This window comes from Vespa crabro, chromosome 11 (assembly GCF_910589235.1).
Source record: "Vespa crabro chromosome 11, iyVesCrab1.2, whole genome shotgun sequence".
NCBI lineage: Eukaryota > Metazoa > Arthropoda > Insecta > Hymenoptera > Vespidae > Vespa > Vespa crabro.
The window spans coordinates 2,132,299-2,159,400 of NC_060965.1; the positions used below are offsets into that span (position 1 = coordinate 2,132,299).

Sequence of the window (27,102 nt, forward strand, 5' to 3'; positions counted from 1 at the left end):
AAAATAATGTGTTTTCCATAGATGGAACACATCTGTGACAACTCGACGCTAATTTACGGAACGTTCACGACCTTTGATATGCGTTCTTCGTACACCTGAACGTCAATTTTTCTAGGACGCATATATACGCTCGTTACGTTCCGTTCCATCTTCCGCATTATTTTATTATTATTATTATTATTATTATTATTATTATTATTATTATTATTATTATTATTATTATTATCATCGTTATACTATTTTATTTATAATCTTTCATACAAATTGATGTTTACAGTTTAAGAAATTTATTAAAACTCATTTTTCTATATACATTATTAATCTTTTTGATGATAATATTTAATTAACAAATATAAAATTACATCGTTCTGTTTCAATATTTCGATTAGGTTTTATTATCGATATTTGAATTTTTTCTTTATTTATTCATTTTTTTTTCAAATATCAATGCAATTGTTTCTTTTCCTTTTTTGTTTCGTTATTTATTTATTTATTGTAAGAGAATTTATGATACGCAATGTCGACACGCTGAGGTAAAAAAAAAAAATCATTACAATTGAACAATCCATTTTTCACACATTTGGACGAACGAAATAATTCGCATTAAAAAAGAAAAAAAAAAAAAAATAAATAAAAAGAAAATTATTTAATTATTACGCTCAATAATAGTCATAGATGTAAAAGTTAAAGAATATTTTTTTTTGTTTTTACAGACTTTTTGCAGTTATAAGAAAAATGATAATAAAGGTTAATGAACAACGATTAAAAAGTGGATTAAAATTTTATGACTTTTTTGTCTTTTCTTTTTCTTCTTCTTTCTTTTTTTTCTTTTTTTTTCCTTTTCTTTTTTTCTTTTTTTTTCCTTTTTTTCTTTTTTCTTTTTTTTTTTTGACGCAGAGAGCTATTTTCGCTTTTGTCTTTTACACTTCATAATTCTTACTACAATGTACAATATTTGTACCTTTTATAATTTGCACGATAATAAAACTATATGTCAATTTCTACATTAAAATAAAAATCTATTTTATTTATTTAAAGATACGATTCTATTATGAACGACGTATCTTCATATTATGTGCACTATCTTTTATTTAAAAAAATGTGTTTCATATGTCACCAAATCGAGATAAGGCAACTTAATTGATACGTTCTCTCTACTTGTTATTAAAAAATGTCCAAAGTTTTTTGTACAATTATTTATAAATGCTGAGGCTTTGCACAAGTATCTATTATGAAAATACATTAAATTTACATTTTACTGAATGATCTAAAGATAGATCTAAAAATGCAAATAATTAATTAAGCCTTCTCTCTTTTTCTCTCTCTCTCTCTTTATATATATTTTATGTTAATTTCTATGAGAAATTTATTACAGGTTCTATGTCATGTATTTTGAAGGATGGATTTTCTTTTCTTTTACTTTTTACGACTATAAAAAATTATTTGAGAGTATAATATATACACTCACATATATATATATATATGTGTGCATATACATATATGTATATGTATGTATGTATATGTATATGTATATCATAAACATATGACTAATATTAAAGCTTTTGGCTACTCTCGAACAAATTATTATATCAACTTAATCAGGACTTTAATGTAAAATAGTATATCATAATGATTCATTAATTACTTATAAATCTCTATGTATTTTTTTAAGCTTATAATATATTTTCAAGCTATGAGATCTGCCCGTCCAGTCGATTCATTATTATAATTAGTTAAAACACAGACTATTTCAAAATATATTTTTAATAAATTGAATTTGATCCATACTATTACAGAACATATAATCAAAAACTTTTGAAAGTAATTTTCTGAAGTAATTCGAATATTTCTTGAAGCATACAATTATTGTTTATTTTTGGAATATAGCAATGTTTACAAGTTATCGCACTTGAGAATTATAGTTTGTGCAGTTATGCAAAAAAAATTGTGCATGTATGATGCTTAGATTTGCAATATGGTTTGTAAAGTCCCCCATACAGTAACATAAATATATTTTTCAAACTAAATATAGATCGTCTAGAAATATTTGTAATGAACGAATGGTAATATGAATTCTTTTACTTGCGAACAGATTCAAATAACAAGCAACACACATGGTTGGTATAAAGTTCTTGGATTATTCTAAAAAAAGTTTCTAAACTCTTCTCTATCTCTACAATAACGTCGTCTCTTTCTCTACTATTCAATATAATCTAAAATATCTTTTTTATCATATAAATGTTTGATCATGAATCAGAAACATCAATACGAACTCTTCTATTCAAAGTTTCTGGGTGATTTTTTTATTTTTTTTTATACTTTTATGCAAGAAGGCATATAGACTCTTAAATATATATATATATATATATATATATATATATATATATATATATGCATATAAGATTTATAGGAGAAGTAAATTCTACTGTGCAGTCTTTATCAAGATATACAAATGAAAACATGTACATATGCTTTCTATATGTATAAACTTTATACTAAGCAAGTAAAAAAAAGGATAACAATTTTTTTTTAACATTATTACTAACATACAGATTAGGATTATTACTTCTCCTATAATTATGAAGTATAGAAAAATACTTATAGATAATAATTCAGTTTTTTCATTACTTTACATAATGACACACCATTTTTTTGTACCATCATCAGTATGCGTTGGTAAAAACTTATCATTACCATCATTTATTTCTCTAATATTTAATTTATCAGATTGTACCTTGTAACTTACATTTGGTGTCGAAATTTGTATTGGTTTACGTAACCCTCTCAAAAGATCCATTGATGTATTCAACAAACTATTTTGCTCTGTTTTTTGTTTCTTTATGGTAAATGAATCAGGAGATTCAAGTTTACGTTTTCTTTCGACAGGATTACCATTACTGGACATTATATCTGATAATCCTGTACTGTAACGTAAAATTTTTACATTTGTCATTTCTCTTCGTGGTGACGATAACATTGATACGTTTGTTAACTGTGTATCATTTGGAGAAAACCTATAATCGAACGACGATGTATGTCGAAATCTATTGATAGCAGATCTTCCAGAAATATTCCGCAAAGTTTTACCAAAAGTATCGCTTGAAGATAAGTTAGATATATTATTATCAGTATCGCATACTTCAACATGCTTATATTTTTCTTTAAGACAATCATTTAATTTAATTTGTACATCTTTTAATGTTACTGATGCGTCATAATTTACACCTGAAATTTCATTCTTTATGTTTTGGTCAAAGTTTTCCCTTTCTTTCTGAGTATCCTGTTGACTTGGAGATTCAGATACCTCAGATAATTCAGACGTTACAGATTCTACTATATCTATGGAACAACTTTCTGTTCCTGCTTCAGATTCTGTTTGTGAACTTTTCTTTTCTTTCGTATTATCGTTTACTTCTTGTATTTGAGGTAATTCCTCCGATTCATTTTCATCATTTGTTATACTAACAGTAGATACACTCTCTTGTGGTTTCACAGGACTATCCTCCACTCGCAAAGTTAATTGTACTTCATCTTGCTCTTCTTCTCTGGATTCTTTTTTATTCTCTTCCAAATTTTCTTTTTTGTCATTCTCTTTATCCTGTAATTTTATTTCATTTTGTATCGATGTTGTATCTTCTTCTATACTCTCTGCAGTCTTTTTCTCAGTATTCGTACTCAATGTAGAATCTTGTTCATCCGTTATATGATTAATATTACTGTCTTTGGTTGGAGCTTCTTCTTTTTTGTTACCTACATCACTTATAATCTCCTCCTTTTCATCCTTCTCTGTAGATATACTACTTGCTGTTTCTGCTTCTTCCAGTTTAGGCTGCATCTTTTGTTTTGCTATTCGTAAATGTTGAAGGGTACTTTGCACTTTACCTTCTTTACTAATTTCCTTAGTTAAGCTCTTTGTTGATTGATTCAAATTATATGCTGCACTATGAAGTTTACTCTGTAACAAAATATATTATTATTGTTTTGATATTTTTCTAAATGGCAAATAATAGAATTAATTTAAATATACAAATAGAATTTGTTTTCCTTTTCTAAACACAGATTTTAGATTTTTTATTATAGTGTGTTATCAAGGGATGTGGTTAGAGATAACAATTAAGGTTCCTTACCATCTAAAGAATAATAGTTAAGATAAATTTACTTATTGATAAAAACTTATAAAACTGTTTAATCATTACTAATATGAATTGCAAAAACTATTAATAACTTATTCAACAAAAATAAACAATTTTATATATCAAATAAAATTTACTTGAATTTTCAAAAGCTTAATTTTCAACTTACTTTTTTTGCAGAACCAGGAAGTACTTTTTTCTGTATATTACTCAGCTTTGGTCTGTAACAAAATAAATTAACTCTTAAAATTAATACCAACAAATATACTTATATACTTAACCACTTGCGCTGGAACAATGTTTTTCTTTCATTTGTATCATTTTTATGCAGGTCGAGATGTTTTTGTTTAAAAATTGCCAAAGACGTGTTGTACAGTCAAATCAAATAATACATTTATTTTATTTTAGTAATTTCAACCAATATCATAAAATAAAGAGCGACAGTGAACATAGTGATATTATTTCGACAAATATAAAAAAAAAGAAAACGATTAATTAAAATAAATTGTTTTTCAACATTGAAAGCGATGCAGAATCATATTCGATGACGAAAATAGAATGAAATCATATCTGAGAAAGAAAGTAGACATGAGATACTGAAAATAAAAGCAGAATATGGCAATATTCACAAATTTCAAGTGACACGTTCCAGGTAATTATAATATAACGTTCTGACACTGGGATCTATGAATTAATTGCCTGCACAAGTGGTTAATATCTTTATACCATAAATATTCAAAGAAATGCTGGAGGTGATGAGAGGTAAAAATTTTACAAATCCATATAGAAATTAAATTAAATTGCGTTATTTTCATAATTATTATCCAATGAGGAGCGATCAAAAGCAACAGATATCATTTAAAACAATTGCAAAATATAATTGAAACTTATTTCAATATGCAATTTCATTTAATTCAATTTCCATAGTTTGTACCAACCACTCCATTACGATATCTTAAAGTTAGATTTATCTTTGCATCAAGCTCGTACTCTGTACAAATATTATTAAAATTATATACGGATGTACGTTTGATATATAAATAAATCTCGTATTGATAAAGCCAAGCATTAACGTGTTCCCAATATAAACATATAATTTATAATCGGAATACAATTAATGTAAAACTTTATTTGAGAATGTAAAAATCATTGAAAAGATTATTATATGAAATATAAAAGAATCTTTAAAAGTATATAGACGATTACAATTATGAATTGTACGCAAATGACGGAATAAGATGCAATGAAGTAATCGCTTTGTTCCATCTTATTTATTTTACAAACCTGTTCGAATTCTCCGACTCGCGCTGTCTCTCAGGTAAGATAGATTCAAAACTTTTTGACGGCGCGGTCGTTGCCTTGATTCTCCGAACGTACAAATTCCTCTCATCGCCCCCAGGGGCCGCCTTCTTTGGCGTCTTACCCATGGCTTATGGCAAACGTTTTTATATCGTATATATCTGTATTCCTAATTAATCGTCCTACAGATACAAATCCACGCCCTTTATTTTATTTTATTTTTTTTTTCCTCCTTTTATTTTTTTCTTTCTTTCTTTCTTTCTCGTCTTCTTTCTCTCTCTCCCTCTCTTTTTTTTTCTAATTTTTTAGTCGCGCGTCTAATCTTTGTTAGATACGTTTTTTAATTTATTTTTGAAGATCAAATTCATAAGAAGTCCGTACCTTTGGATCTTCCTTCTCTTTTTCTTTCTTTCTTTTTTTCTTTCTCTCTCTCTCTTTCTCTCTCTTTTAATCGAATAAACTCAAGCTGGTCCCACTCTTTTTGCCTCTTTTTCTTACACTACATATGGATATGTATATGTATTTTCTCTCACTATCTCTCTCTCTTCTTATCTCTCTTCTCTCTCTCTCTCTCACTCACTCTCGCTCTCTTTACAAATGCGTACGTAACGAAGGTTACGCGCGAAACTCTCCCTAACGACGCGACGAACTAATTCAAGTGATTTAAAGATACTTTATAACGTAATAAAAGAAATGTCGGGTTCTTCGTGTACAACGACGCCATATAATGTCGCCTGATTCCTTCGATGTCGGAGAGACGCGCAAGAACGTTTTTATACTTTTTATCCTTTACGAAAGTTGGACAAGAGTCGAGTCGAGTCGAGTCGAGTCGAGTCGAGTCAAGTCGAATCAGTTTATCGGCAATAAATTAATATCAATGATTTTCTTAACTTCTTTTTCTTTCTATAACATCGTACCACTGATTCAATGATGAAACGATAAACTTTTACGTAACTTTCTCGACGAAATATTCGAAAGAAACTGTCATAGCATTCAATGTACGCCACACGCGTGCAACCGGTACTGCACCTCCCTTCGCGTTGGTAAATTCCAATGTCAAACATTAGAGAAGCACACGAGTACAAGAAATATATTCTCCCTTATGGCGCATTTCTATGTATAAAATTCTTCAATAAATTCATAAACATTTCTAATTTAAATATTTCGTTATATTTCATCGCATTTAATAATTTCTTATATTTTATATCAAAATTTTCATACTTTTGTTAATCATGATATCAAAAGAATGACCTAAAAAAGAATTCCTTATAAATGGAATATCACCAAAAGGAAATGCATTTTCGCATTCATGCATCATTTGTTTGTGTAAGTACGTGCGCGTGAAATATACGTTTTCTATGTGCATTCGAGTATCGTATCTTTATTTCGAAAAGTCAATGGTAATGCAAGAGATTTTTTAAATGCACGTATGCACTTTTGGCTCTGTATGTGTATGTGTATGTATCTATTTGTGTATGTACATGCACCTATGATCGCAGAGATTTCTGCATATCTTTTCTAACAATCATCTAAAATAATTCATTGATCTACGAGATTTGTTTAATGTTCATTGCCGTTAAATTGTAACTCAACTACAGTTTAACTACAGTTTAAGTAGCATTGAATTATTTAGTTACTGCGTAGTTCCTAAATTTGTAGATGGGGGGAGAAGATTTTAGATCGTAGAAGTTTAGATATATTATTATGCAATCATAGTTATATATTACTGATAAGCATGTGATTATGATTAAAAAGCAAAATATGAATTATAAAATATTATTTCTTTTTTAAACGTTGTAGTAAAGTGTAATATCTTTTTTTTATAATTTTATTAATTGTAAACAAACATGGCAGACATTTTACATATGATCACGAATTAAGGAAAAAAGAAATGGTTATTGAAAAAATAAATTGGAATATATCTTAGAAATAAAACATTAAATAAATTTTTTTTTAAGAAATTTTATATGTATATATCTTTTTGGTATTTGTAATATATGTATTTATATATATATATATATATATAAATCCTTCTCGTGATAAATCCTTCCGTAATTTTATTTGTTCAGTGTTTATTAATAATAATTTTTTTTTTTTTTTTTTTTTTTTTTTAAATGCAATTGATCAACATGCAATTATTATTCCTTTTTCTACGTATGCGTAAGTCAATCGATCCGAAATTAATCGATTATTCTAGTGAATGGATCATAGTTACATAAGATATAGCTGTTCGTACGAGCTTAAAATAAAAATGAAAAAAAAAAAAATGAATGAAGATTTTTAAGGGAAATAACTTTTGATATATAAATATAACATTTTATATGATTTATCTTATCGAAGTAAAAAAATTCATGAGACGAGACGAACTTATTTCCGATTTTTATGTAAGATGGTTTCATGCTTCTAATCATTATTAATGTGCCTTCCTTTTACAGTTTTGCCGACAGTAGATACCATGGTATCGTACATCTATAAAAGACGATTATATTATTTAATTTTTAATATGGTCGTTTAATTTTTTTTTTTTTTTTTGATTTAAAAGAAATATTCTTCAATAAATTTGTGACCACAAAAAGCTTTCATAAATATATAACTATTTATAAAAATATGAATATAAACTACGATAATATTATCAATTTATATCTCGTATGCTCTTATGATTATATTGCTATAATGATTAGAATTTCGAATAATATAGCTATGAAGAAAAAGTATTCGAATATCGAATTAATAACATCAATATATCTTCGAAAAGAAATTAGAATTTTAGATTATTTTTATTTGCGAATTTTTTCTTCTTTTTTTTTTTCAATCAAATAAAATCGAAATAATAATTATTACAATAATATTATTATGTAATGCTATTTATATATAGAGTAGAGGGAAGTTAAGTATTCATATAGCAGGAATATAAAAATATATATTATACTGCACGAATATGTCCCCCGCTGCGTATACAATAATACTCATATAGTACTGCCAAAACTATTAATATAGTAACACTACTACTATTACTACTTAATTACTATTGTGAAGGACTTAAGTATTCGTACGTTATGAATTTGAAAATATATTTCTATTATACGAATATATAAAAAAAATATATATATATAGTAATTAACAAGAAAATTATTGTGGCAAATCCATTTACAAAGCCAGTTATAAAAATAATAAAGAATGTCAAATAGTAATATTTGTCTTTATCGATGAAAAAAAATTCAACAGGAATGATTGCCCGGTGTGGTCGAGTTTCATTCAAAGGCGAAACGATGTCCAAATATATGGGTTTTAATGAAATAAATATTAATCCATAACCAATTATATGGAACATTATTGAATTATATATATATATATATAGATGTATATATTATTATTTTATTTTTTTGTTTTTTTATTTTTATTATTTTCCAATATTTAAAATCGTGACATAGAATGTGTCCATTTGAATTTTGACTAGTATATATTTATGCATAGATATTAATATTCTTATTGGGGTTTTACTTACCCTCCTCGGTTTTTTACTTTTTTTATTATTAACTGGCCGTCTTATACCGCAAACGTTTAAGTATAATTATTTTAAATGTTCGTTGATTCATCTTAATTCCTCTTCGATTTTTTATTTTATCGTTGGAGGGTGATATGTGCACTGGTGTCCACAGTTGATCCTAATAATATCATTTCTATTATATACTTCTCAGTGAACGTACGAGTTTCATAGATCACGGATTGTGTTTTATAATCTTAAGGATACCTAATATAACCATTGATTTAAGTGATTCTAAAAATAAATTCCAATAAGGATATAAAAAGATTTAAGAATTTGAAGATAAGTGTGAAGAACGAATAATTGTATTGGCTTTTCATTATTATTTCAAGGAATATAATATCATTTATTTTGGAAGATTATAAGATCTTGAAAACTCACACGCATGCACACACTCACGCACGCATGTACACACACATATATACACACAAACACACAATCTCCATTCAAATATTTTGGTAAACATTTTGTATATACTAAAATAAAGAAGTTTGATACAATAATAATATTATTACATTAGAACAAAGATAAATCAATCGTTTAGAAAATTGTGCTATAGACTCATTAAAACCGTACTAGCAGTGACAGGAGTTTGCGTTGGTGCACTTGCTTGTCTTACGCTCATTTCCCAAGTATCGAGTAATTGTGATACAGAGAAATGACGTGGAAGTTTTGCAATACGAGCGTTCAGTGCCTTTTGAACGGCACAAAGGAATGTTGTAGTATATTCGTGAGGCGTCATAACACAACGCGGTGGTGTTAATGGATAATCAGCAGGTACAATGACCGATACAGGTGGTACACATGGTAAATGACGATCATCCAACCAGCATATCAATTGTATGCATTTAGAACCATTTTGTTGTGCTGGATCCAAGCTTACCTATAACACGTTATATGTGTCAGAATGAAAAATTAGTATATTAGATTATTTACAATTTTTTTTTCTTTCTATATACTCTATAAATAATATAATTACTTTGAATCGCTGATCAAGACGTGCAATTTCTCCTTGTAATACATCCGGTATTTCACTAGGCGGCTCTTCTATCTTATGTTTCTTCAATGGTGGTAAAGTTCTGTTATCAAATTTATAAGATTTTTTTAATAAATACTTTTCTTCGCTATAATTTTCTTACTAAATACAATGATATAAAATATATTTTCTTACTTGATCTCTGGTCCAAACAATGCCTCTAAACATGGACCAAAAGTACGTTGTAAAGTATGATTTACTACCGGACTTTGTAAATGAGTGCTTACTGCTTCTAAAAGTGGACTAAAGAAATGATGTTCTTTTAAAGTTGTTACAGGTGGTCCAACACTGCCGTCGCCTCTTTTGAAGTCGACTTTTTCTAATACAACTTCACATTTTAAGAGTGTTTCCATTGGCATACGTTTACTCGGTGTTGATAAAATCTCCAATAATCTTTTCATTTTACTTAACTTATCGACATCTGGATAATCATAAATGAAAAAATATATATATATGTACATATTATTTTTATGAAATCATGAAATTCATACCAACGAAATACATCTTATGGTTTCTTACTTCCATCATTTCCCATTCTGGATATCATTCTTTTTAATGGTTCTATATATTTACTAAGTTGTCGTACTTTATCTCTATATGCTTGATCTTCTTGTTGTGGGCTAGGTGTTGCTCCCACGGCTACTGGAGTATTTAATGAACTACTAGGAGATGGTGCCATACCTTAGAAATTATTTTTTGTTGATATTACTTTTGAATCTTATTAGAAAACTTGATTATTCTATATTTGGATATACCAACCTACAGATCTTTGTGGTCCTGCTATGATAGGATGTTGTGGGCTTGGAGATGGTACCAAAGCAGGAGATGCTACCATTTGATTACTATAAAAAGATATCATTGAAAATTTTCTCATTATTTAGAAGAACTTAAATATAATAATAATAATAATAATAATAATAATAATAATAATAATAATAATAATATATAGATCAATAATATATTACCTTGCTGGTGCTGCTAATGCTGCTGGACTAGGGGCAGAAGGAGATGGACTTTGTCTTAAAAATTGATTTGGAGTAACATTACGTGGACCAGGAAATACAGTATTTATTATTTCTCCAGGCTAAAAGAGAGATAACAAATATCATATCATTAAAATATCATGGAAAGTATTAATAAATTTCTTTGTAAATGTATATTTCATACTTTTCTTTGCATGTGATTTAGCTGTTGTGTCACTTGAGCAGGACCCATCTGGCCAGAAGAAATTTGATTCATTTGTTGGGGTATATTAGCTTGCATACCGTTTATAGATCCGCCAATCTGATTGGACATTTGCCCCGATAACTGATTTTGCATTTGATTCTGAGAAAAGATTGATATTAATTTAATATATAAAAAAAAAAAAAAAAAAAAAAAAAAAAAGAGAAAAAATTATTGATTCATAATCTTAATAATAATTAATACTATATAAGAGATATTTACTTGCATATTCTGCTGCATTTGTCCAGTATTTATTTGATTCATTTGAGTTGGAATCATTTGATTCATTTGCTGTGGCATATTTCCTTGATTCATCTGATTAATTTGAGTTAAAATTGCACCACTTTGCATACCTTGGATTGCATTCATATGACTCATAGTACCAACAGATTGCATCATACCCATTCCAGACATTTTATTTGGCAAACCAGGCATAGTCATTGGTTGTCCAGGACGTTGATTTAAGCTTTGCAAAACTTATAAAACAAAAATAAAATGAAGTCAGTTGTAAGATTTAATATAGCTTATTTAATAATCTTGGATACTCATTAACAATTAAGTATTACGATTAGAATGAAATATATGTTTGTTATATATAATGAATATGTTTATCTTTCAAAAAAATCTTAAGTAATATATAACAATTAATCGCAGAACATCAAATACCAAAAATAATACAAAATTAAATTGTAAACTTAATGAAATGGATAAACTAAATAGATAACAAATCCACTCTTCTTTATCTTAATTGCAAATATATGTTTATGTATTCCAGTAAAAAAACAAAATTGATAGAAGAAAATATTTTCTTCATAATTATAGATTTATTCATCCATGAAATGTGTAAATGCTTCATAGAAAGATAATTTTATAAAAACTTCCAACTTATTCCACAATAAATTTAAATACATTTTTTTTATATCTTTGGACACTAATTTATCCTCATTGAATAGATATTCAAAATCAATAATGTTAATCTCAAGATTTTTATCAAATTTAAAAGTGACTATAATTATATCCGTTGCATTTATCTTCTTTATGCTCTTTGGCCATGTATTCTCCATTAGCAACATTTTTAAATTTGTGTGATTTCGATTTACTTGAAATGCAATATCTGGATATTTCTTTTCTGCATAATCAATAATTTGAAAAATATACAAATATGATTTTATAAAGGAATCTATAACTTCTCTAATTTTTTTCATGATCTTAATTATTTTAGGACCAATCGGATTGTATACATTGCGTTTTAATATATTTTTGATTTCTAATATATCAGGTAAAAAACTACAACCCAAGGAAAAATACCATTTATGTAATATTTTACTATAACGATAAACAAATTTAAATCGAAAATATTTTCCATCATTATCTAATTCAGGCTTATAGACATATGTTACAACTCTTCCTCTTAATCGAACTCTCATACCGCATTCTTTTTCGATTTGACTTTTTAATTCTGTAATTGAATCATGATGAATTGTATTTTTCCAATGTTTATATAATAATTCTTTTTTTCTTCTTTTTTCAATGATATTAATAAATTGAGTATGAGTTGGAGAGTTTTTGAGAGCTTCCAAAACCTCTGGATTATCAGAATCATAATTAGGCTCACTTTCAGATATTGATGCATATTGAGCATAGTAATAATTATTCAAATTTGACATTTTTATATCTTCTTGAAATTAACTATATACAGTATTGTATTCTATTTTGCATTAAATCAAAACGTCATAAATCTTTAACACAAAATTAATCTTTTTCGATTATAATTAACATATAGGTTAAGTTAATAATAATACATACATCTATATATTCAAATATAAAAAATATTTTTGTATAAAGATCAGCTATATATAATATAGCTATATATGTTGACTGTTCTATTTTATCGACGAAGTTTCGAAAAGAAATACCCAGATTATTGTACTAAAATTATTTACCGATAGTTAATAAATTTGTTTCCTGTAAAAAATTATACTTTTTAAGAAATACTTTGAAATTCAATCATTTGTTTTAATTTAATTAATAGGACTGATAAATCAATGTCTTATAAAAATCTATATAAGTGTGAATAGATTCAAATAAAAATTCATTAATTATTAAGTATATCAGCAATAATTGATAATAGCAAATTAAATCATTTAAATAAATATTTACGATTAGTGGCTGTATTTGTAGAAGATTGTGGTACAATGCCCTGCGGATTAGGCCCAGGTCCACCCATCCCAATCATTTGATTATTGCCTGTTCCCTGTCTTGCTAAAGTTTGCAATGCACCAATCGGATCTGGCATACCTTGACCTCCACTTCCAGTATTACCAGGTGCTATATTTCCAGTTCCTTTTTTAGAATCTATAATAAAAATAAATAAAATTATAAGATATTTTTTGATATTATGGAATGTATTGCCGTATATAATTAATAATATTTAATTAATTACTCATTTCTCTGACATGGAAGATAAGCCTTGCGATAAAGCTTAAATATTCCTCCTATAAAATAAAAATTATTATTTATTTACAATATGACGAATGATATTTTATCGATTTAAAGATTGACTACTATGTTGATACGAATCAATGTATATATACCTTGCTTTTCGCCTTTTGAAAAACATGGCTTTCCATCTCAATGCTATTCTTTGCTGTAGGCATGCCTGACATTTGTACAGCTTCATCACTATGCATAAAATAGAATAGAAATTTTTAATATAATAAATTCTACGAATATCATTTAAAATATTATTAACAATAAATATCTAAATATTTATAATAATGAACATGGAAAAATAGTAAAAATTTAACTAAGAATTGCAGAACTTAAAATATATATTTAAAATATATCTATAATGCTTGAAAATAATTTTAAAATAACATACAGTTTTGCTACTACACTTTGTCGAAAGCTTTGAGTTCGCCAAGAATTTTCGTCGGTTGCCATATTTTTTCCTTCTTTTTAAAAATCTTCTCTAATTAAGTCTTATTAAACGAAAATTTATATATTTTTATTTCCCTAGCAATTATTTATGTATATTATAATATTTTTTTATAACGTGTACACGTAAAACACTCTTCTTTCTCCTATGACATGTTCATAGCGCACTGCAAGGATTACTACAAGTAGGCCATAAACAAATTATAAATACACTATACAACGGTTTCAATATTTCATAGACCTAACTTCAAAGAAGATAGGTAACTTCCATCTTGATGAAATGAAACATTACTTTAAGCGCCATCTACTAATGTTCGTGTAAAATGAACTAAAAATTGAAAGGACTTATTTACTTTTTTGTCAAAAATTGAAGAAAGAGGTTAAGATATACTACTATTTATAAATTGGTCATAATAATATTTATAATTTCTTTTTTATCAACAATAATATAAATGCCGGCCATAACAATGCATAAATTCTTAACATTTCTTGGAGTGATTTCCATGTTGCATGCTGCTTATTCAGCTGCTCAACGTGAGTATTACTTGTAAATTTTCAATATACTTGATTTATTAATTAATTTATTCGTATTTTAGATTAAGTTATCTATGTGATTTTTTTTAAAGATTTTTCTTGTCAATTGTTGTTCATGCGCATTTATATAGTGTTTTTTTATGTCATGATAAAATTAATATATACAAGGTCACAAAGAGTTTGTTATAATCGAATATATATTTACAGATAGATCATATTTGCGAATAACTGAACAAGAATTTACTACTTTACCAATTGATGTAAGCAGCTATATTATTCTATGTAATTCATATATATATATAACGATATATTGATATATTAATAAAATTGTTGATTACAGATATTAATACAAGGTATAATAAGTTTATTTATAGTTATGTACGGTGTGATGTACATAGCTGGTGATTTTAAAGAAATACGAGCAGTTGTTGATTTGGAAAACAAATCTTGGGAAACATTAAGAAATCTTCCATCATTTCAAATATTTAATCACCGTGGCAAATCACTATCTCCTGATTATATTTAAGTATTATAGAATATATGATTTTATTTTTTTCTAGATTGTGATATAATTTAATTGAAGAATAATGGCTTTTTGTATATTTATTAAATCTTAAACCAAATTAAAAACAAAAAGACAATGTTATACACAAAAATAGTTCATTTTTACGCAGATTCATTAAATGTTATAAATATTTAAATAAAATAATGAATTCAAAAAATAGAAATATTTAATATTTTTATGGTATAATAAACACACGTAATGGAAATTGTAATTTTTAAGTAATGCAGTTTTTATACAAACACTCATGTATATGAACATATGAAATTTAATCAAAATGTGTTCTTTATTGTTAATTGTACAAGTGATATATGAAATGAAGTTGTATCAATTTCCATAATATTGCATAATTTAATTTATGAAATGTTTTTACAAACATATTGAATAGCAAGATATTTGTGTATATGCTCTATGATGCATATGGCAGTAAATAGTCCGAAAAGAAAGTTAAATTACGTCTGTTTTTTGCCTATTTGCACAATATTTATTTTATGAGAAACATTCATATAATATAATAGTACTGGATTTGGACACAAGTACATCACTTTTTTTGTGTTTTCTTTTCAGCTTCTGCCTCTTTTTCTTTCTCAATCTCTGTCACATATTCTCCTATAGTGTCACTGTCTAACATCTATATTAATAAGATAATATTAATTTGTAACATTATAAGATATAAAGTATTATTATGTCATATCTAAAAGTTAATTAAATTAATTAAATTAAAAGAGGACCTGCATAGGTTGCCCACGTCGCATAACTGCTATTTCTAAATTCTTTTGGCCAAATTATTCAAATTTGACATTTTTATATCTTCTTGAAATTAACTATATATTATTGTATTCTATTTTACATTAAATCAAAACATCATAAATCTTTAACACAAAATTGATCTTTTTCGATTATAATTAACATATAGGTTAAGTTAATAATAATACATACATCTATATATTCAAATATAAAAAACATTTTTGTATAAAGATCAACTAAATATATAATATAGCTATATATGTTGACTGTTCTATTTTATCGGCGATGTTTTGAAAAGAAATCTCCAAATTTTTGTACTAAAATTATTTACCGATAGTTAATAAATTTGTTTCCTGTAAAAAATTATACTTTTTAAGAAATACTTTGAAATTCAATCATTTGTTTTAATTTAATTAAAAAGACTGATAAATCAATGTCTTATAAAAATCTATATAAGTGTTAATAGATTCAAATAAAAATTTATTAATCATTAAGTATATCAGTAATAATTGATAATAGCAAATTAAATCATTTAAATAAATATTTACAATTAGGGGCTGTATTTGTAGAAGATTGTGTTACAATACCTTGCGGATTAGGCCCAAGTCCACCCATCCCAATCATTTGATTATTACCTGTTCCCTGTATTGCTAAAGTTTGCAATGCATCAATCAGATCTGGCATACCTTGACCTCCACTTCCAGTATTACCAGGTGCTATATTTCCAGTTCCTTTTTTAGAATCTATAATAAAAATAAATAAAATTATAAGATATTTTTTGATATTATGGAATGTATTGCCGTATATAATTAATAATATTTAATTAATTACGTATTTCTCTGATATGGAAGATAAGCCTTGCGATAAAGGTTAAATATTCCTCCTATAAAATAAAAATTATTATTTATTTACAATGTGACGAATGATATTTTATCGATTTAAAGATTGACTACTATGTTGATACGAATCAATGTATATATACCTTGCTTGTCGCCTTTTGAAAAACATGGCTTTCCATCTCAAAGCTATTCATTGCTGTAGGTATGCCTGACATTTGTACAGCTTCATCACTATGCATAAAATAGAATAGAAATTTTTAATATAATAAATTCTACGAATATCATTTAAAATATTATTAACAATAAATATCTAAATATTTATAATAATGAACATGGAAAAATAGTAAAAATTTAACTAAGAATTACAGAACTTAAAATATATATTTAAAATATATCTATAATGCTTGAAAATATTTTTAAAATAACATACAGTTTTGCTATTACACCTTCTCGAAAGGCTATAGTTCCCCAAGAATTTTTGTCGGTTGCCATATTTTTTCCTTCTTTTTAAAAATCTTCTCTAATTAAGTCTTATGAAACGAAAATCTATATATTCTTATTGCCCTAGCAATAATTTATGTATATTATAATATTTTTTTATAATGTGTACACGTAAAACACTCTTCTTTCTCCTATGACATGTTCATAGCGCACTGCAAGGATTACTACAAGTAGGCCATAAACAAATTATAAGTACACTATACAACGGTTTCAATATTTCATAGACCTAACTTCAAAGAAGATAGGTAATTTCCATATTGATGAAATGAAACATTACTTTAAGCGCCATCTACTAATGTTCGTGTAAAATGAACTAAAAATTGAAAGGACTTATTTACTTTTTTGTCAAAAATTGAAGAAAGAGGTTAAGATATACTACTATTTATAAATTGGTCATAATAATATTTATAATTTCTTTTTTATCAAAAATAATATAAATGCCGGCCACAACAATGCATAAATTCGTAACATTTCTTGGAGTGATTTCCATGTTGCATGCTGCATATTCAGCTGCACAACGTGAGTATTACTTGTAAATTTTCAATATAATTGATTTATTAATTTATTTATTCATATTTTAGATTAAGTTATCTATGTGATTTTTTTTAAAGATTTTTCTTGTCAATTGTTGTTCATGCGCATTTATATAGTGTTTTTTTATGTCATGATAAAATTAATATATACAAGGTCACAAAGAGTTTGTTATAATCGAATATATATTTACAGATAGATCATATTTGCGAATAACTGAACAAGAATTTACTACTTTACCAATTGATGTAAGTAGCTATATTATTCTATGTAATTCATATATATATATAACGATATATTGATATATTAATAAAATTGTTGATTACAGATATTAATACAAGGTATAATAAGTTTATTTATAGTTATGTACGGTGTGATGTACATAGCTGGTGATTTTAAAGAAATACGAGCAGTTGTTGATTTGGAAAACAAATCTTGGGAAACATTAAGAAATCTTCCATCATTTCAAATATTTAATCACCGTGGCAAATCACTATCTCCTGATTATATTTAAGTATTATAGAATATATGATTTTATTTTTTTCTAGATTGTGATATAATTTAATTGAAGAATAATGGCTTTTTGTATATTTATTAAATCTTAAACCAAATTAAAAACAAAAAGACAATGTTAATCACAGAAATAGTTCATTTTTACGCAGATTCATTAAATGTTATAAATATTTAAATAAAATAATGAATTTAAAAAATAAAAATATTTAATATTTTTATGGTATAATAAACACACGTAATGGAAATTGTAATTTTTAATTAATGCAGTTTTTATACAAACATTCATGTATATGAACATATGAAATTTAATCAAAATGTGTTCTTTATTGTTAATTGTACAAGTGATATATGAAATGAAGTTGTATCAATTTCCATAATATTGCATAATTTAATTTATGAAATGTTTTTACAAACATATTGAATAGCAAGATATTTGTGTATATGCTTTATGATGCATATGGCAGTAAATAGTCCGAAAAGAAAGTTAAATTACGTCTGTTTTTCGCCTATTTGCAAAATATTTATTTTATGAGAAACATTCGTAATAATATAATAGTACTGGATTTGGACACAAGTACATCACTTTTTTTGTTTCTTCTTTTCAGCTTCTGCCTCTTTTTCTTTCTCAATCTCTGTCACATATTCTCCTATAGTGTCACTGTCTAACATCTATATTAATAAGATAATATTAATTTGTAACATTATAAGATATAAAATATATATTATATCATATCTAAATTTTAATTAATTAAATTAAAAGAGGACCTGCATAGGTTGCCCACGTCGCATAACTGCTATTTCTAAATTCTTTTGGCCAGATTGTACTACTTCCAATAAAGCTCTAATAGCTAATTTGATGGATCCTTTTTCTGTTGCTACTTCTTCAGGTGTATAATATTTTTCTAGAAATTCATGTACTGTTTTTGCACTTCTGCCCGTTGCGTTTGCCTACAAGAGAAGATATGCAGAAAATGCACAAAACTAATAGAAAATGTTGAACATATTATAACGATAAATCAAATATTATAAGAATACCTTCCACTCATAATATATACCAGATGGTTCTGTTTGATATAAATGCGGTACACCATCATAATCAAAACCAGCTAAAAGACATGATATACCAAAAGGTCTTCTACCATTACTTTGTGTATACTTCTGTTTTAAACCTAAGAATAATTGAAAACAAAATGTATAATTAATATTCCTAATTGATAGTTCTAAGGTACCTTACAAAGTTACCTTATCTAATGCCTACCTGCAATATACCTAGTAATATATTCCAAAGTAACAGGATCTTCAACAGTTAATTTATGACTTTGGCATTCTATTTGTGCACGATTTATTAATACTCTGGCATCCGCAGTTAATCCTTTAAAAGGTTTTATATTATTGATTAGTCATGGTGACAAAATTTTTATTTTCTTCGTCATATATTAAACGATTTTAAATTACCTGCAAATGCCATGACAACATGATCATCCAAAAGACATATTTTACGAACAGTACGTTCTTCTTGTAATTTAGCAACAGATTTCTTTTCTACGCCCAAAACAACAACATCATTTCCCCGTACTCCAACCTGAAAAATAAACATAACTTCAAAAATTGATTAATCATGATACAAAATATTTTTACATTATAGTAAGATCATATATATATGTTAAAAATAAATATATTCTTAGAAAGGGTTGCATAGCATTTTCGAATGGTAATATTAAATAGAAGTTAGGTTAATCATTGATATTAGACATACCGCTGTTGATCCTTTTTTTACAGCTTCCTGAGCGTATTCTACTTGAAGTAAATGCCCATCAGGTGAAAATACTGTTATAGCCCTATCGTATCTAGCTGTCATGATTCGACCGTTCTTATATTAACAAGAAATGACAGAAAACACGAAATGACTTTGCCGTTTTCCTAAAGCTGCCGCTTATTCTGACTAAATCTCTTTTCTTTTACAGTATGAGCAACATAATTCGACTCAACAAAACTCTTATGTGATTCGTTATAAGTTGGTAAAGTTTAAAACGCGCCAATAAGAGAGGTGAACAAGTTATAAAAAAAAAACTCATATGGTTTTTATCTCAATTAACAAAGGTATTAATTATTTCATAAATAATATAGTACTTATTTTATAGTAAACAATTAAATTAATAAAATATTTATCATTTTTATTTTATTTTATAAATCTTCATATTTTTATTATCGAGTGATAAAATAGATTACTTACTTAACGATAGTTGATTAATAAAGCTCGTCGATATTAAAAATATTATCGATATAGAAAATTTTTTTTCGATGAATACACTGTAAAATCAACTAGTATAATCTGACCTTTAGCCAAGATAAATAAGCCTACAGTTCAAGGTCGTAATATAATGGTTGCCACGTATTTATAATGCAGTAAAATAAGTCATTCTATTTTCTCATTTCCATACTTGAACAGAAAGAAACGGAAATCATGGCAACTATTCGTTTAGGTCAAATGTTATTTCCTCGCGTTTCTTATATCGTTAGAAAACCACAACAATTCGCATCTTCCATCAAGTTTTATTCTTGTAAGTAAATTCATATGTGCATTCGATTGTTTGTGTTCTTTTCGATATTCAATTATTATGAAGATATCAACGAAATAAATTTTCTATTATTTTCTCACGCTTTTGTTAAATAACATATTTGTTTTTCGTATATTAATACATTTTAATTATTACGAAATTTGATTTATTTAAAAACACTTGTATCATATATTTATTTCAATTTGATTATTTTTAAATCGATATGCCGGATATTTCAATTATAAATAACTTTACGATTTTCGAACAATCGATTTATATTGATAACAAGATAAAATTTAAAAATCAGAATGTTTTTTAAAAAAAATAAGTAAAAGAAAATTTTTTATTATTTATGTTTTTTAAAAAACAATTATAAAAAAAAAAACTTTATTATTTTATTATATAATTCGAATTTGTAAATAACTTGATGATTATTTGCAGCTCAAATCAATAATTATGAATTGATAAAAGTAGAGACTACTGGAGAAAATAAAAATGTTGGGTTAATTACTTTGAATCGACCAAAAGCATTAAATGCTTTATGCAATCAATTAATGATTGAACTAAATGAAGCTATACAAAAATTAGATAAAGATGATAATATTGGAGCAATTGTTATTACAGGAAGTGAGAAAGCATTTGCGGCTGGTAAATATATATATATATATATATTTAATTATATTGTGTTTATATACTGCTTATACATGATAAATAATTTCTCAAGGTGCTGATATCAAGGAAATGATTAATAATACATATTCTCAGACTATGAAAGGTAATTTTCTTTCATTTTGGAATGCAGTTTCCAAAGTTATTAAGCCTGTCATTGCGGCTGTAAACGGATATGCTGTAAGTCTTTTTATTGTGTTATTATAAAGTTTATATTTTCAACAGATAGAATTTATTATTTTTAGTTAGGGGGTGGATGTGAATTAGCTATGATGTGCGATATTATTTATGCTGGAGATAAAGCAAGATTTGGTCAACCAGAAATAGCTATTGGTACAATACCTGGTGCTGGTGGTACTCAAAGATTAACCAAAGCTATTGGAAAAAGTAAAGCAATGGAAATGGTACTTACTGGAAATCAAATAACTGCGGAGGAAGCTGAAAAAAGTGGTACGTAATTGATTAATTTTTTTACAAAGAGATTGGAGATTAAGTTGCTATTTTTTTAGGTTTGGTCAGTAAAGTATTCCCATCTGATAAAGTTGTACAAGAAGCAATTAAGCTTGGAGAAAAAATAGCTTCGCATTCGCAATTAGTTATATCTATGGCAAAAGAATCTGTTAACATGGGTAATTACAAGTGTTTTTATAATTTTATTATATATAATTGTAATTAAATTTAATTAAATATATTATTGATCAATTTCTAATTGTACTAGCTTATGAAACTACATTGCAAGAAGGATTACATTTTGAAAAGAGAATGTTTCATGGAACATTTGCCACGGTAAGAAATATTTTTATTACAGATAATGTTCAGTATTGCTATTAAAGAAGTTATAAACATATTTTAATTTTTTTTTCAGACTGATAGAAAAGAAGGAATGACTGCTTTCATTGAAAAGCGTCCACCCAAATTTACTAATCAGTAAATACATAAAAATATATATTCAAACAATATACTTCCAGAAATTTTGGAACTATATATATATTTTGATAAAAATATTTTCTTAATTTTTTTTTGTAATAATCATTTATGAATGATTTAATTATTGTATGTATAATACATATATTTATATACAACCGACCATCTATTCCTATTTCAGTCCTTAATTCTATCTAAGACAAAACGTTTAGATTTAACAAAATAATATAAATATACTACTTTTACAAGTGCAGCTAAATTAACAGAAGTGAAGCAACTTCGTAAATTACATTTATTTCAATTATATACATATACTCTGATGAAAAGATACATATGAAATATTAGGACAATCACAAAGACAAATATATAGTCGATATAAAAAGCGTAGTTTTAATATATATATAATTATATATTTCATATATCTTAAAAATAACTATAAAAAAACTAATTTTTCTTTAAAGTTTTGTTTTCTATTTAAGAAAGGACGGCATTAATTATTTTATATATAACTAAATATATTGACTCTTTTCACTAAAATAATAAAGCTCTTCCAAAGGAATATTGTGCAATGTTCCAGCATAAATGCAAACTCTATGTATTTGATTCTAATTGAAATCGCGTTTGAGATTCTTTTAGATATTTACGCTTTTTGTTCTGTATATTTGCTTCGATAAGGAACAGTATACCTCCTATAAGAGCTAAGGTAGTGCCAACTACAGCCATTGCAAAAGACCATCCGAAATAATTATTTTCATGACCTGGCATCCAACCATCCTTATTTCCACAACATGCAAATATGATGACGGCTATAGAACCATGCAGACCACTTGTCAATAATAAATAACTAATAATTTTAATAAGTAAGATATATCTTTTTTCCTCTGGACCACAGCATAATACCAACAGCAGCATTAATCCAAATGATATTAGAACAAGTAGAAAACATATTGTGAAAAAAAATTGAGTAGCTATCATAAAAGCTGTAACAAAATGTTGTTAATAAGAAGACTATGTACAGTTTATTAGTTTGGAGTTACAAAATGATATTTGAAACTTTTAATGTAAAAAAAAATATTGTTATTACGATTCATATCATCTAAGATAACAAATTTTTAACCCAGAACTGAAAGATTTACTTACGTGGCATTAAAAAGCCTCGTATATTATCGTATCCCTTAGTAAATGGATCATAAACCCATCTACAACCTACAAAAAATTGTGTAGGTGCATCAGATTCATATGGGCTTGGTAAAGATCTAAAGCAATGCGTCCAAAGACCCAGTTTAGCAAATTGAGCACCTATCATTCTAGGATCACTGATCAACCATGCCGATGTACCAAATGCTATGCTAATACAAAATAAGGCCAATAAAAGAATACCAACACCTACATCACCAGATAAACTTCTTATCTTCCCCATTAAGCAAAATTCAATATACTCCTATTAAGGAAAAAAAAAAAATAATAATAATAATAATTAAATGAAATCCGTCAAGATTATATTGAGATTGAAAAAAATCTTCATCAGCTAAATATAAATTTTTTTTTCTATTTAAAAATATCAATTACCAATTGTCATACAATAAAATACAATTTCATTTAACATAACCTCATATCCATCGAACCAGTTATGAAAGCATCTAACGCATCTAACTGGCTTAAAATATACTCGTATTATTTTCTCAAGTGTGTAATTACTAGTTTGACGTATGGTGTAAAATAATACTCTGTGATACACTATATTCTTCATACACGCAAAGAAGCTTAATGCTTTATTCTATACAACTTGTTCGCAATGTTATATATGCGTACGATTCTAATAAGGAAAATGCGTATATATTTCTGACACAATGTATTTTTGAACATATATAAGAATAAATAAGAATTTATAAGAAAAACAAAAAAAAAATAAATAAATAAATAAAACATACAATTCAACATTAATCCAGTTAATAAGGTTATGGAAAGAGAGTACGTCGTTAGTACGTGTATAAAAATTTTTTTACACGCAGTAAAAAAAAATTGAAACAGAAAAGGAAAAGAGAAAAATAAAATAATTTATATAAAATAATGAGCATGTTTAAATAAATAGATTATTGTTTAAATATTAGTTTATTATACTCCGTGTTCTTCGTAGTTTATTTAGATGGATTTAAAGCAATCGAAAGTTTTATATTATTTAAGTAAACTTTGCGATTTATGTACTTCGAAATATTACGTGAAAATTATTTTATATTTAACGTGTTATAACCTATGTAATGCTTAAACGAGCAATTATTAATTTAAATGTCAATTTAAATATTAATTATAAAATAATTAAAAATGTTATACAAGCCTATTTGAGTGATGACCGAATCTTCACTTTTCCTTCATATCGATTTCATAATAGAATTTCATATAAATCAACAATTTTGTAAAATCAATAATATAATCAATAAGAAACAAAATAATGATAAAAGAATAAACGGAATAATAACAAAAATAAATTTTTCATCGTAAAATATAACTATCGATATATGATCACGTGTCCAAATGATCGATAGACACAATTTTTTGAAAATTCGCGCAATAAAATACAAACCCATGTATAGAACAAGAGATCAGTATGTAACATTAGCGACTAAATGTCGTTTATAATATTGTACCTTATTCATTCAAATATATTTTTTCTTTTTTTTAGTATTATAAAATTGCTATCATCATATATAATTCTTTTTCTTATTATATTGTGATGTTGTATGTTATTATTACAGTGGTGATAGTAGTAGTGTAGTAGTAATAATAATAATAATACTCATGTTTTTATTTTTGTAAAAATAATATATAATATATACATGCAAAAAGAATAAATTAATTATGTTCGTTTACATTGATAAAATAAAAAAAAAAAAAATGAACAGAATTCATTAAACGATCTCGGATTCACGATTCCTAAATTACATACTTAGGCGCTCGTTATTCTATAAAAAGTTTCTTAAAAGATATTTGTATTTCTAGTGTTTAAAATATAAAGGCAATTACACATTTTTCTATAATTTAACAATATCTCAGAAACTAAGATACATTGGTATGAATAGCTGAACACATATACACTGTTCAGTAATCAATAGGGAAAATTAACACAGTGATTTATATATTATATATATAAAATTTTGAAATGTGCGTTTAATCTTAAGATACTAATTGGTAATTAGTATCTTAAAGAGTGATTTTATTAAATAATTAATCTTTAATACATGTTACATGATGTAAAAAATATAGCATATCTTTTTTTTCTTTTTTTTTTAAGACTATACAGAAACTTTATATACAATAGTTGATATTTACAGATACTACTGGTTTTCCTTTTTTTTTTTTTTTTTTTTATAAAAATCAATATTATTATGGACGGAATTAATGATACATGATGTACAGTCTAAGAAATGCAACAAACTTTATCTAAATACTCTCTAGAATTCATGATATATAAATATAGTCTCTTATGATCTCTTAAGATTCAAATGTATAACTATGAAAGTGTTTAAAACACATTATACATATAAATTTGGATATATAACATTGTATATAAAATCATAAAAAAGCGTAATATTCTTTCTAATATTTCTTAGATGATATATGTATATATATTTAGGCATATTGCAATTTACTATATTAGATATAGCGAATGCACTTGTGCCTGGACGGATTTTTATTTGTATTTATGCAATGCATGCTTTCTGAACACATGCCCTAACGCTAAAAATATTTAATTTAATCTCTGCTATAAATAAAATAGCATAAATCATATAAGAATGCATTAAATAGTAGTGTGCGTTTTTTGTTCTTCATTCAATATTCGTTCTACTTTCTTTTTATATCTACGCCCTTCAATTAAAAAGAGTATACCAGAGGCAATTGCTGTGAAGCTACCAACAACTGCTAAAGCGAATGACCAACTGACATCATTGTGTTCCCAATTGGGCAACCAATCACGTCCATCACCCCTGGCACCAAATATTATAACAGAAATAATGCCGCATAATCCAGCTAAATTTAAAGATCCTCCGGTTGCCCATAAAAGCAATTGAAATTTTTCATGATGTCGAGAACAGCAAGTATACGTTATAGTTAAAAATCCAGCGATTAATAATAATGTCATACACAGAGTAAAGAAAAATTGTGTTGCGACGAAGAAGTCGGGTAAAAGAATATCGTGAATGATATAATATTCTTCTTCAAAAACCCACCAGCAACCATAGAATCTAGTATCATACAGATGATGTGGATCTTCAAAACCTTGGAAGCAAACCTGCCATAAGCCTAAGAGAAAGAAAATAATCATTTAATATTTACCATTGTAATCATTGGAGTCTCTGACTCATTATGGATGACATATTCTTTTAAATTCAAATAAAAATATTTAATTAAGAATATTAATTAACGAGAATATAAAAATACATTTGGAACAATTAAATGATAAAGATTATTTACCAATTTTTCTAAATGTTGGATTCTCCAATTTACCATCCGTTTCAAGCCAATTGGGTGTGGTGAATGCAATAACCACAAATA

The 27,102-nt window shown here is 26.3% G+C and overlaps 9 protein-coding genes across 13 annotated transcripts in view; 3 read left to right on the plus strand and 6 right to left on the minus strand.

Moving 5' to 3' along the window:
• Positions 1 to 2,365: 2,365 nt before the first annotated feature.
• On the minus strand, positions 2,366 to 6,488 carry LOC124427990 (myb-like protein X). Its single transcript, XM_046971498.1, has 3 exons — positions 5,418 to 6,488; positions 4,303 to 4,354; positions 2,366 to 3,955 (listed from the first exon to the last, which is right to left on the minus strand). Exons 1-3 carry the CDS (start codon positions 5,558 to 5,560, stop codon positions 2,630 to 2,632), a joined length of 1,521 nt encoding a protein of 506 aa, XP_046827454.1. The 5' UTR covers positions 5,561 to 6,488; the 3' UTR covers positions 2,366 to 2,629.
• A 2,775-nt stretch (positions 6,489 to 9,263) lies between these two features.
• LOC124427860 (mediator of RNA polymerase II transcription subunit 15) lies at positions 9,264 to 14,317 on the minus strand. 2 transcript variants are annotated; one of them, XM_046971237.1, is made up of 12 exons: positions 14,118 to 14,317; positions 13,831 to 13,918; positions 13,680 to 13,731; positions 13,397 to 13,591; positions 11,459 to 11,712; positions 11,180 to 11,338; positions 10,978 to 11,096; positions 10,772 to 10,854; positions 10,532 to 10,693; positions 10,148 to 10,433; positions 9,956 to 10,055; positions 9,264 to 9,859 (listed from the first exon to the last, which is right to left on the minus strand). In XM_046971237.1, the coding sequence occupies exons 1-12, from the start codon at positions 14,177 to 14,179 to the stop codon at positions 9,530 to 9,532; spliced, it is 1,890 nt and encodes a 629-aa protein (XP_046827193.1). In that variant the 5' UTR covers positions 14,180 to 14,317; the 3' UTR covers positions 9,264 to 9,529. The 2 variants fall into 2 exon arrangements, with proteins under 2 accessions (XP_046827193.1, XP_046827194.1); XM_046971238.1 differs by lacking the exons at positions 13,397 to 13,591; positions 13,680 to 13,731; positions 13,831 to 13,918; positions 14,118 to 14,317 and adding an exon at positions 12,852 to 12,948.
• A 164-nt stretch (positions 14,318 to 14,481) lies between these two features.
• Positions 14,482 to 15,431, plus strand: LOC124427867 (ER membrane protein complex subunit 5-like). Its single transcript, XM_046971246.1, has 3 exons — positions 14,482 to 14,707; positions 14,915 to 14,967; positions 15,048 to 15,431. Exons 1-3 carry the CDS (start codon positions 14,626 to 14,628, stop codon positions 15,231 to 15,233), a joined length of 321 nt encoding a protein of 106 aa, XP_046827202.1. The 5' UTR covers positions 14,482 to 14,625; the 3' UTR covers positions 15,234 to 15,431.
• A 299-nt stretch (positions 15,432 to 15,730) lies between these two features.
• On the minus strand, positions 15,731 to 17,528 carry LOC124427864 (mediator of RNA polymerase II transcription subunit 15-like). Of its 3 annotated transcripts, XR_006943036.1 has the most exons (6): positions 17,286 to 17,526; positions 16,999 to 17,086; positions 16,848 to 16,899; positions 16,604 to 16,759; positions 16,001 to 16,369; positions 15,731 to 15,900 (listed from the first exon to the last, which is right to left on the minus strand). XR_006943036.1 is itself a non-coding variant. In XM_046971244.1 (5 exons), exons 1-5 carry the CDS (start codon positions 17,345 to 17,347, stop codon positions 15,887 to 15,889), a joined length of 372 nt encoding a protein of 123 aa, XP_046827200.1. In that variant the 5' UTR covers positions 17,348 to 17,528; the 3' UTR covers positions 15,731 to 15,886. The 3 variants fall into 3 exon arrangements, 2 of the variants coding, with proteins under 2 accessions (XP_046827200.1, XP_046827199.1); XM_046971244.1 differs by lacking the exon at positions 16,001 to 16,369 and having other exon boundaries at positions 17,286 to 17,528; XM_046971243.1 differs by having other exon boundaries at positions 15,731 to 16,369.
• A 120-nt stretch (positions 17,529 to 17,648) lies between these two features.
• On the plus strand, positions 17,649 to 18,603 carry LOC124427866 (ER membrane protein complex subunit 5-like). Its single transcript, XM_046971245.1, has 3 exons — positions 17,649 to 17,875; positions 18,083 to 18,135; positions 18,216 to 18,603. The coding sequence occupies exons 1-3, from the start codon at positions 17,794 to 17,796 to the stop codon at positions 18,399 to 18,401; spliced, it is 321 nt and encodes a 106-aa protein (XP_046827201.1). The 5' UTR covers positions 17,649 to 17,793; the 3' UTR covers positions 18,402 to 18,603.
• A 295-nt stretch (positions 18,604 to 18,898) lies between these two features.
• Positions 18,899 to 20,356, minus strand: LOC124427862 (proteasome subunit alpha type-7-1). Its single transcript, XM_046971240.1, has 6 exons — positions 20,157 to 20,356; positions 19,856 to 19,982; positions 19,659 to 19,772; positions 19,436 to 19,569; positions 19,166 to 19,348; positions 18,899 to 19,069 (listed from the first exon to the last, which is right to left on the minus strand). The coding sequence occupies exons 1-6, from the start codon at positions 20,256 to 20,258 to the stop codon at positions 18,980 to 18,982; spliced, it is 750 nt and encodes a 249-aa protein (XP_046827196.1). The 5' UTR covers positions 20,259 to 20,356; the 3' UTR covers positions 18,899 to 18,979.
• Positions 20,357 to 20,728: 372 nt separating this feature from the next.
• LOC124427861 (probable enoyl-CoA hydratase, mitochondrial) lies at positions 20,729 to 22,714 on the plus strand. The gene is made up of 7 exons (XM_046971239.1): positions 20,729 to 20,961; positions 21,400 to 21,606; positions 21,683 to 21,807; positions 21,873 to 22,077; positions 22,137 to 22,256; positions 22,346 to 22,413; positions 22,493 to 22,714. Exons 1-7 carry the CDS (start codon positions 20,865 to 20,867, stop codon positions 22,556 to 22,558), a joined length of 888 nt encoding a protein of 295 aa, XP_046827195.1. The 5' UTR covers positions 20,729 to 20,864; the 3' UTR covers positions 22,559 to 22,714.
• Positions 22,715 to 22,853: 139 nt separating this feature from the next.
• LOC124427863 lies at positions 22,854 to 25,130 on the minus strand. Of its 2 annotated transcripts, none has more exons than XM_046971242.1 (3): positions 24,887 to 25,130; positions 23,692 to 23,992; positions 22,854 to 23,531 (listed from the first exon to the last, which is right to left on the minus strand). In XM_046971242.1, exons 2-3 carry the CDS (start codon positions 23,969 to 23,971, stop codon positions 23,143 to 23,145), a joined length of 669 nt encoding a protein of 222 aa, XP_046827198.1. In that variant the 5' UTR covers positions 23,972 to 23,992; positions 24,887 to 25,130; the 3' UTR covers positions 22,854 to 23,142. The 2 variants fall into 2 exon arrangements, with proteins under 2 accessions (XP_046827198.1, XP_046827197.1); XM_046971241.1 differs by having other exon boundaries at positions 24,121 to 25,125.
• A 571-nt stretch (positions 25,131 to 25,701) lies between these two features.
• The window catches only part of LOC124427935, a 1,768-nt gene continuing 367 nt past the window's right edge, over positions 25,702 to 27,102 (minus strand). Inside the window, exons 1-2 of the mRNA XM_046971399.1 lie at positions 27,022 to 27,102; positions 25,702 to 26,850 (exon numbers count right to left, since the gene is read on the minus strand). The exon at positions 27,022 to 27,102 is cut by the window's right edge and continues 367 nt beyond it. Of these exons, the coding sequence (XP_046827355.1) occupies positions 26,348 to 26,850; positions 27,022 to 27,102 (584 nt within the window). The 3' untranslated portion in view covers positions 25,702 to 26,347. The remainder of the gene's footprint in view (positions 26,851 to 27,021) is intronic.

Excerpts from the sequence above, each read along its gene's own strand:
- LOC124427990 (XM_046971498.1), bottom strand. The coding sequence starts at position 5,560 with ATGGGTAAGACGCCAAAGAAGGCGGCCCCTGGGGGCGATGAGAGGAAT. Across the intron at positions 4,355-5,417 it reads GAGTCGGAGAATTCGAACAG|ACCAAAGCTGAGTAATATAC; the intron begins GTTTGTAAAATA and ends ATTTTGTTACAG. Across the intron at positions 3,956-4,302 it reads TTCCTGGTTCTGCAAAAAAA|AGTAAACTTCATAGTGCAGC; the intron begins GTAAGTTGAAAA and ends ATTTTGTTACAG.
- LOC124427860 (XM_046971237.1), bottom strand. The coding sequence starts at position 14,179 with ATGGCAACCGACGAAAATTCTTGGCGAACTCAAAGCTTTCGACAAAGT. Across the intron at positions 13,732-13,830 it reads TTCAAAAGGCGAAAAGCAAG|GAGGAATATTTAAGCTTTAT; the intron begins GTATATATACAT and ends TTTATTTTATAG. Across the intron at positions 13,592-13,679 it reads CTTCCATGTCAGAGAAATGA|ATTCTAAAAAAGGAACTGGA; the intron begins GTAATTAATTAA and ends TTTTTATTATAG.
- LOC124427867 (XM_046971246.1), top strand. The coding sequence starts at position 14,626 with ATGCCGGCCATAACAATGCATAAATTCTTAACATTTCTTGGAGTGATT. Across the intron at positions 14,708-14,914 it reads TGCTTATTCAGCTGCTCAAC|ATAGATCATATTTGCGAATA; the intron begins GTGAGTATTACT and ends ATATATTTACAG. Across the intron at positions 14,968-15,047 it reads TTACTACTTTACCAATTGAT|ATATTAATACAAGGTATAAT; the intron begins GTAAGCAGCTAT and ends TGTTGATTACAG.
- LOC124427864 (XM_046971243.1), bottom strand. The coding sequence starts at position 17,347 with ATGGCAACCGACAAAAATTCTTGGGGAACTATAGCCTTTCGAGAAGGT. Across the intron at positions 16,900-16,998 it reads TTCAAAAGGCGACAAGCAAG|GAGGAATATTTAACCTTTAT; the intron begins GTATATATACAT and ends TTTATTTTATAG. Across the intron at positions 16,370-16,603 it reads ACTTGGGCCTAATCCGCAAG|GAAACAAATTTATTAACTAT; the intron begins GTATTGTAACAC and ends AATTTTTTACAG.
- LOC124427866 (XM_046971245.1), top strand. The coding sequence starts at position 17,794 with ATGCCGGCCACAACAATGCATAAATTCGTAACATTTCTTGGAGTGATT. Across the intron at positions 17,876-18,082 it reads TGCATATTCAGCTGCACAAC|ATAGATCATATTTGCGAATA; the intron begins GTGAGTATTACT and ends ATATATTTACAG. Across the intron at positions 18,136-18,215 it reads TTACTACTTTACCAATTGAT|ATATTAATACAAGGTATAAT; the intron begins GTAAGTAGCTAT and ends TGTTGATTACAG.
- LOC124427862 (XM_046971240.1), bottom strand. The coding sequence starts at position 20,258 with ATGACAGCTAGATACGATAGGGCTATAACAGTATTTTCACCTGATGGG. Across the intron at positions 19,570-19,658 it reads TATTACTAGGTATATTGCAG|GTTTAAAACAGAAGTATACA; the intron begins GTAGGCATTAGA and ends AATTATTCTTAG. Across the intron at positions 19,349-19,435 it reads GTATATATTATGAGTGGAAG|GCAAACGCAACGGGCAGAAG; the intron begins GTATTCTTATAA and ends CTTCTCTTGTAG.
- LOC124427861 (XM_046971239.1), top strand. The coding sequence starts at position 20,865 with ATGGCAACTATTCGTTTAGGTCAAATGTTATTTCCTCGCGTTTCTTAT. Across the intron at positions 21,607-21,682 it reads TGAGAAAGCATTTGCGGCTG|GTGCTGATATCAAGGAAATG; the intron begins GTAAATATATAT and ends TAATTTCTCAAG. Across the intron at positions 21,808-21,872 it reads CGGCTGTAAACGGATATGCT|TTAGGGGGTGGATGTGAATT; the intron begins GTAAGTCTTTTT and ends TATTATTTTTAG.
- LOC124427863 (XM_046971242.1), bottom strand. The coding sequence starts at position 23,971 with ATGGGGAAGATAAGAAGTTTATCTGGTGATGTAGGTGTTGGTATTCTT. Across the intron at positions 23,532-23,691 it reads ACGAGGCTTTTTAATGCCAC|CTTTTATGATAGCTACTCAA; the intron begins GTAAGTAAATCT and ends ATTTTGTTACAG.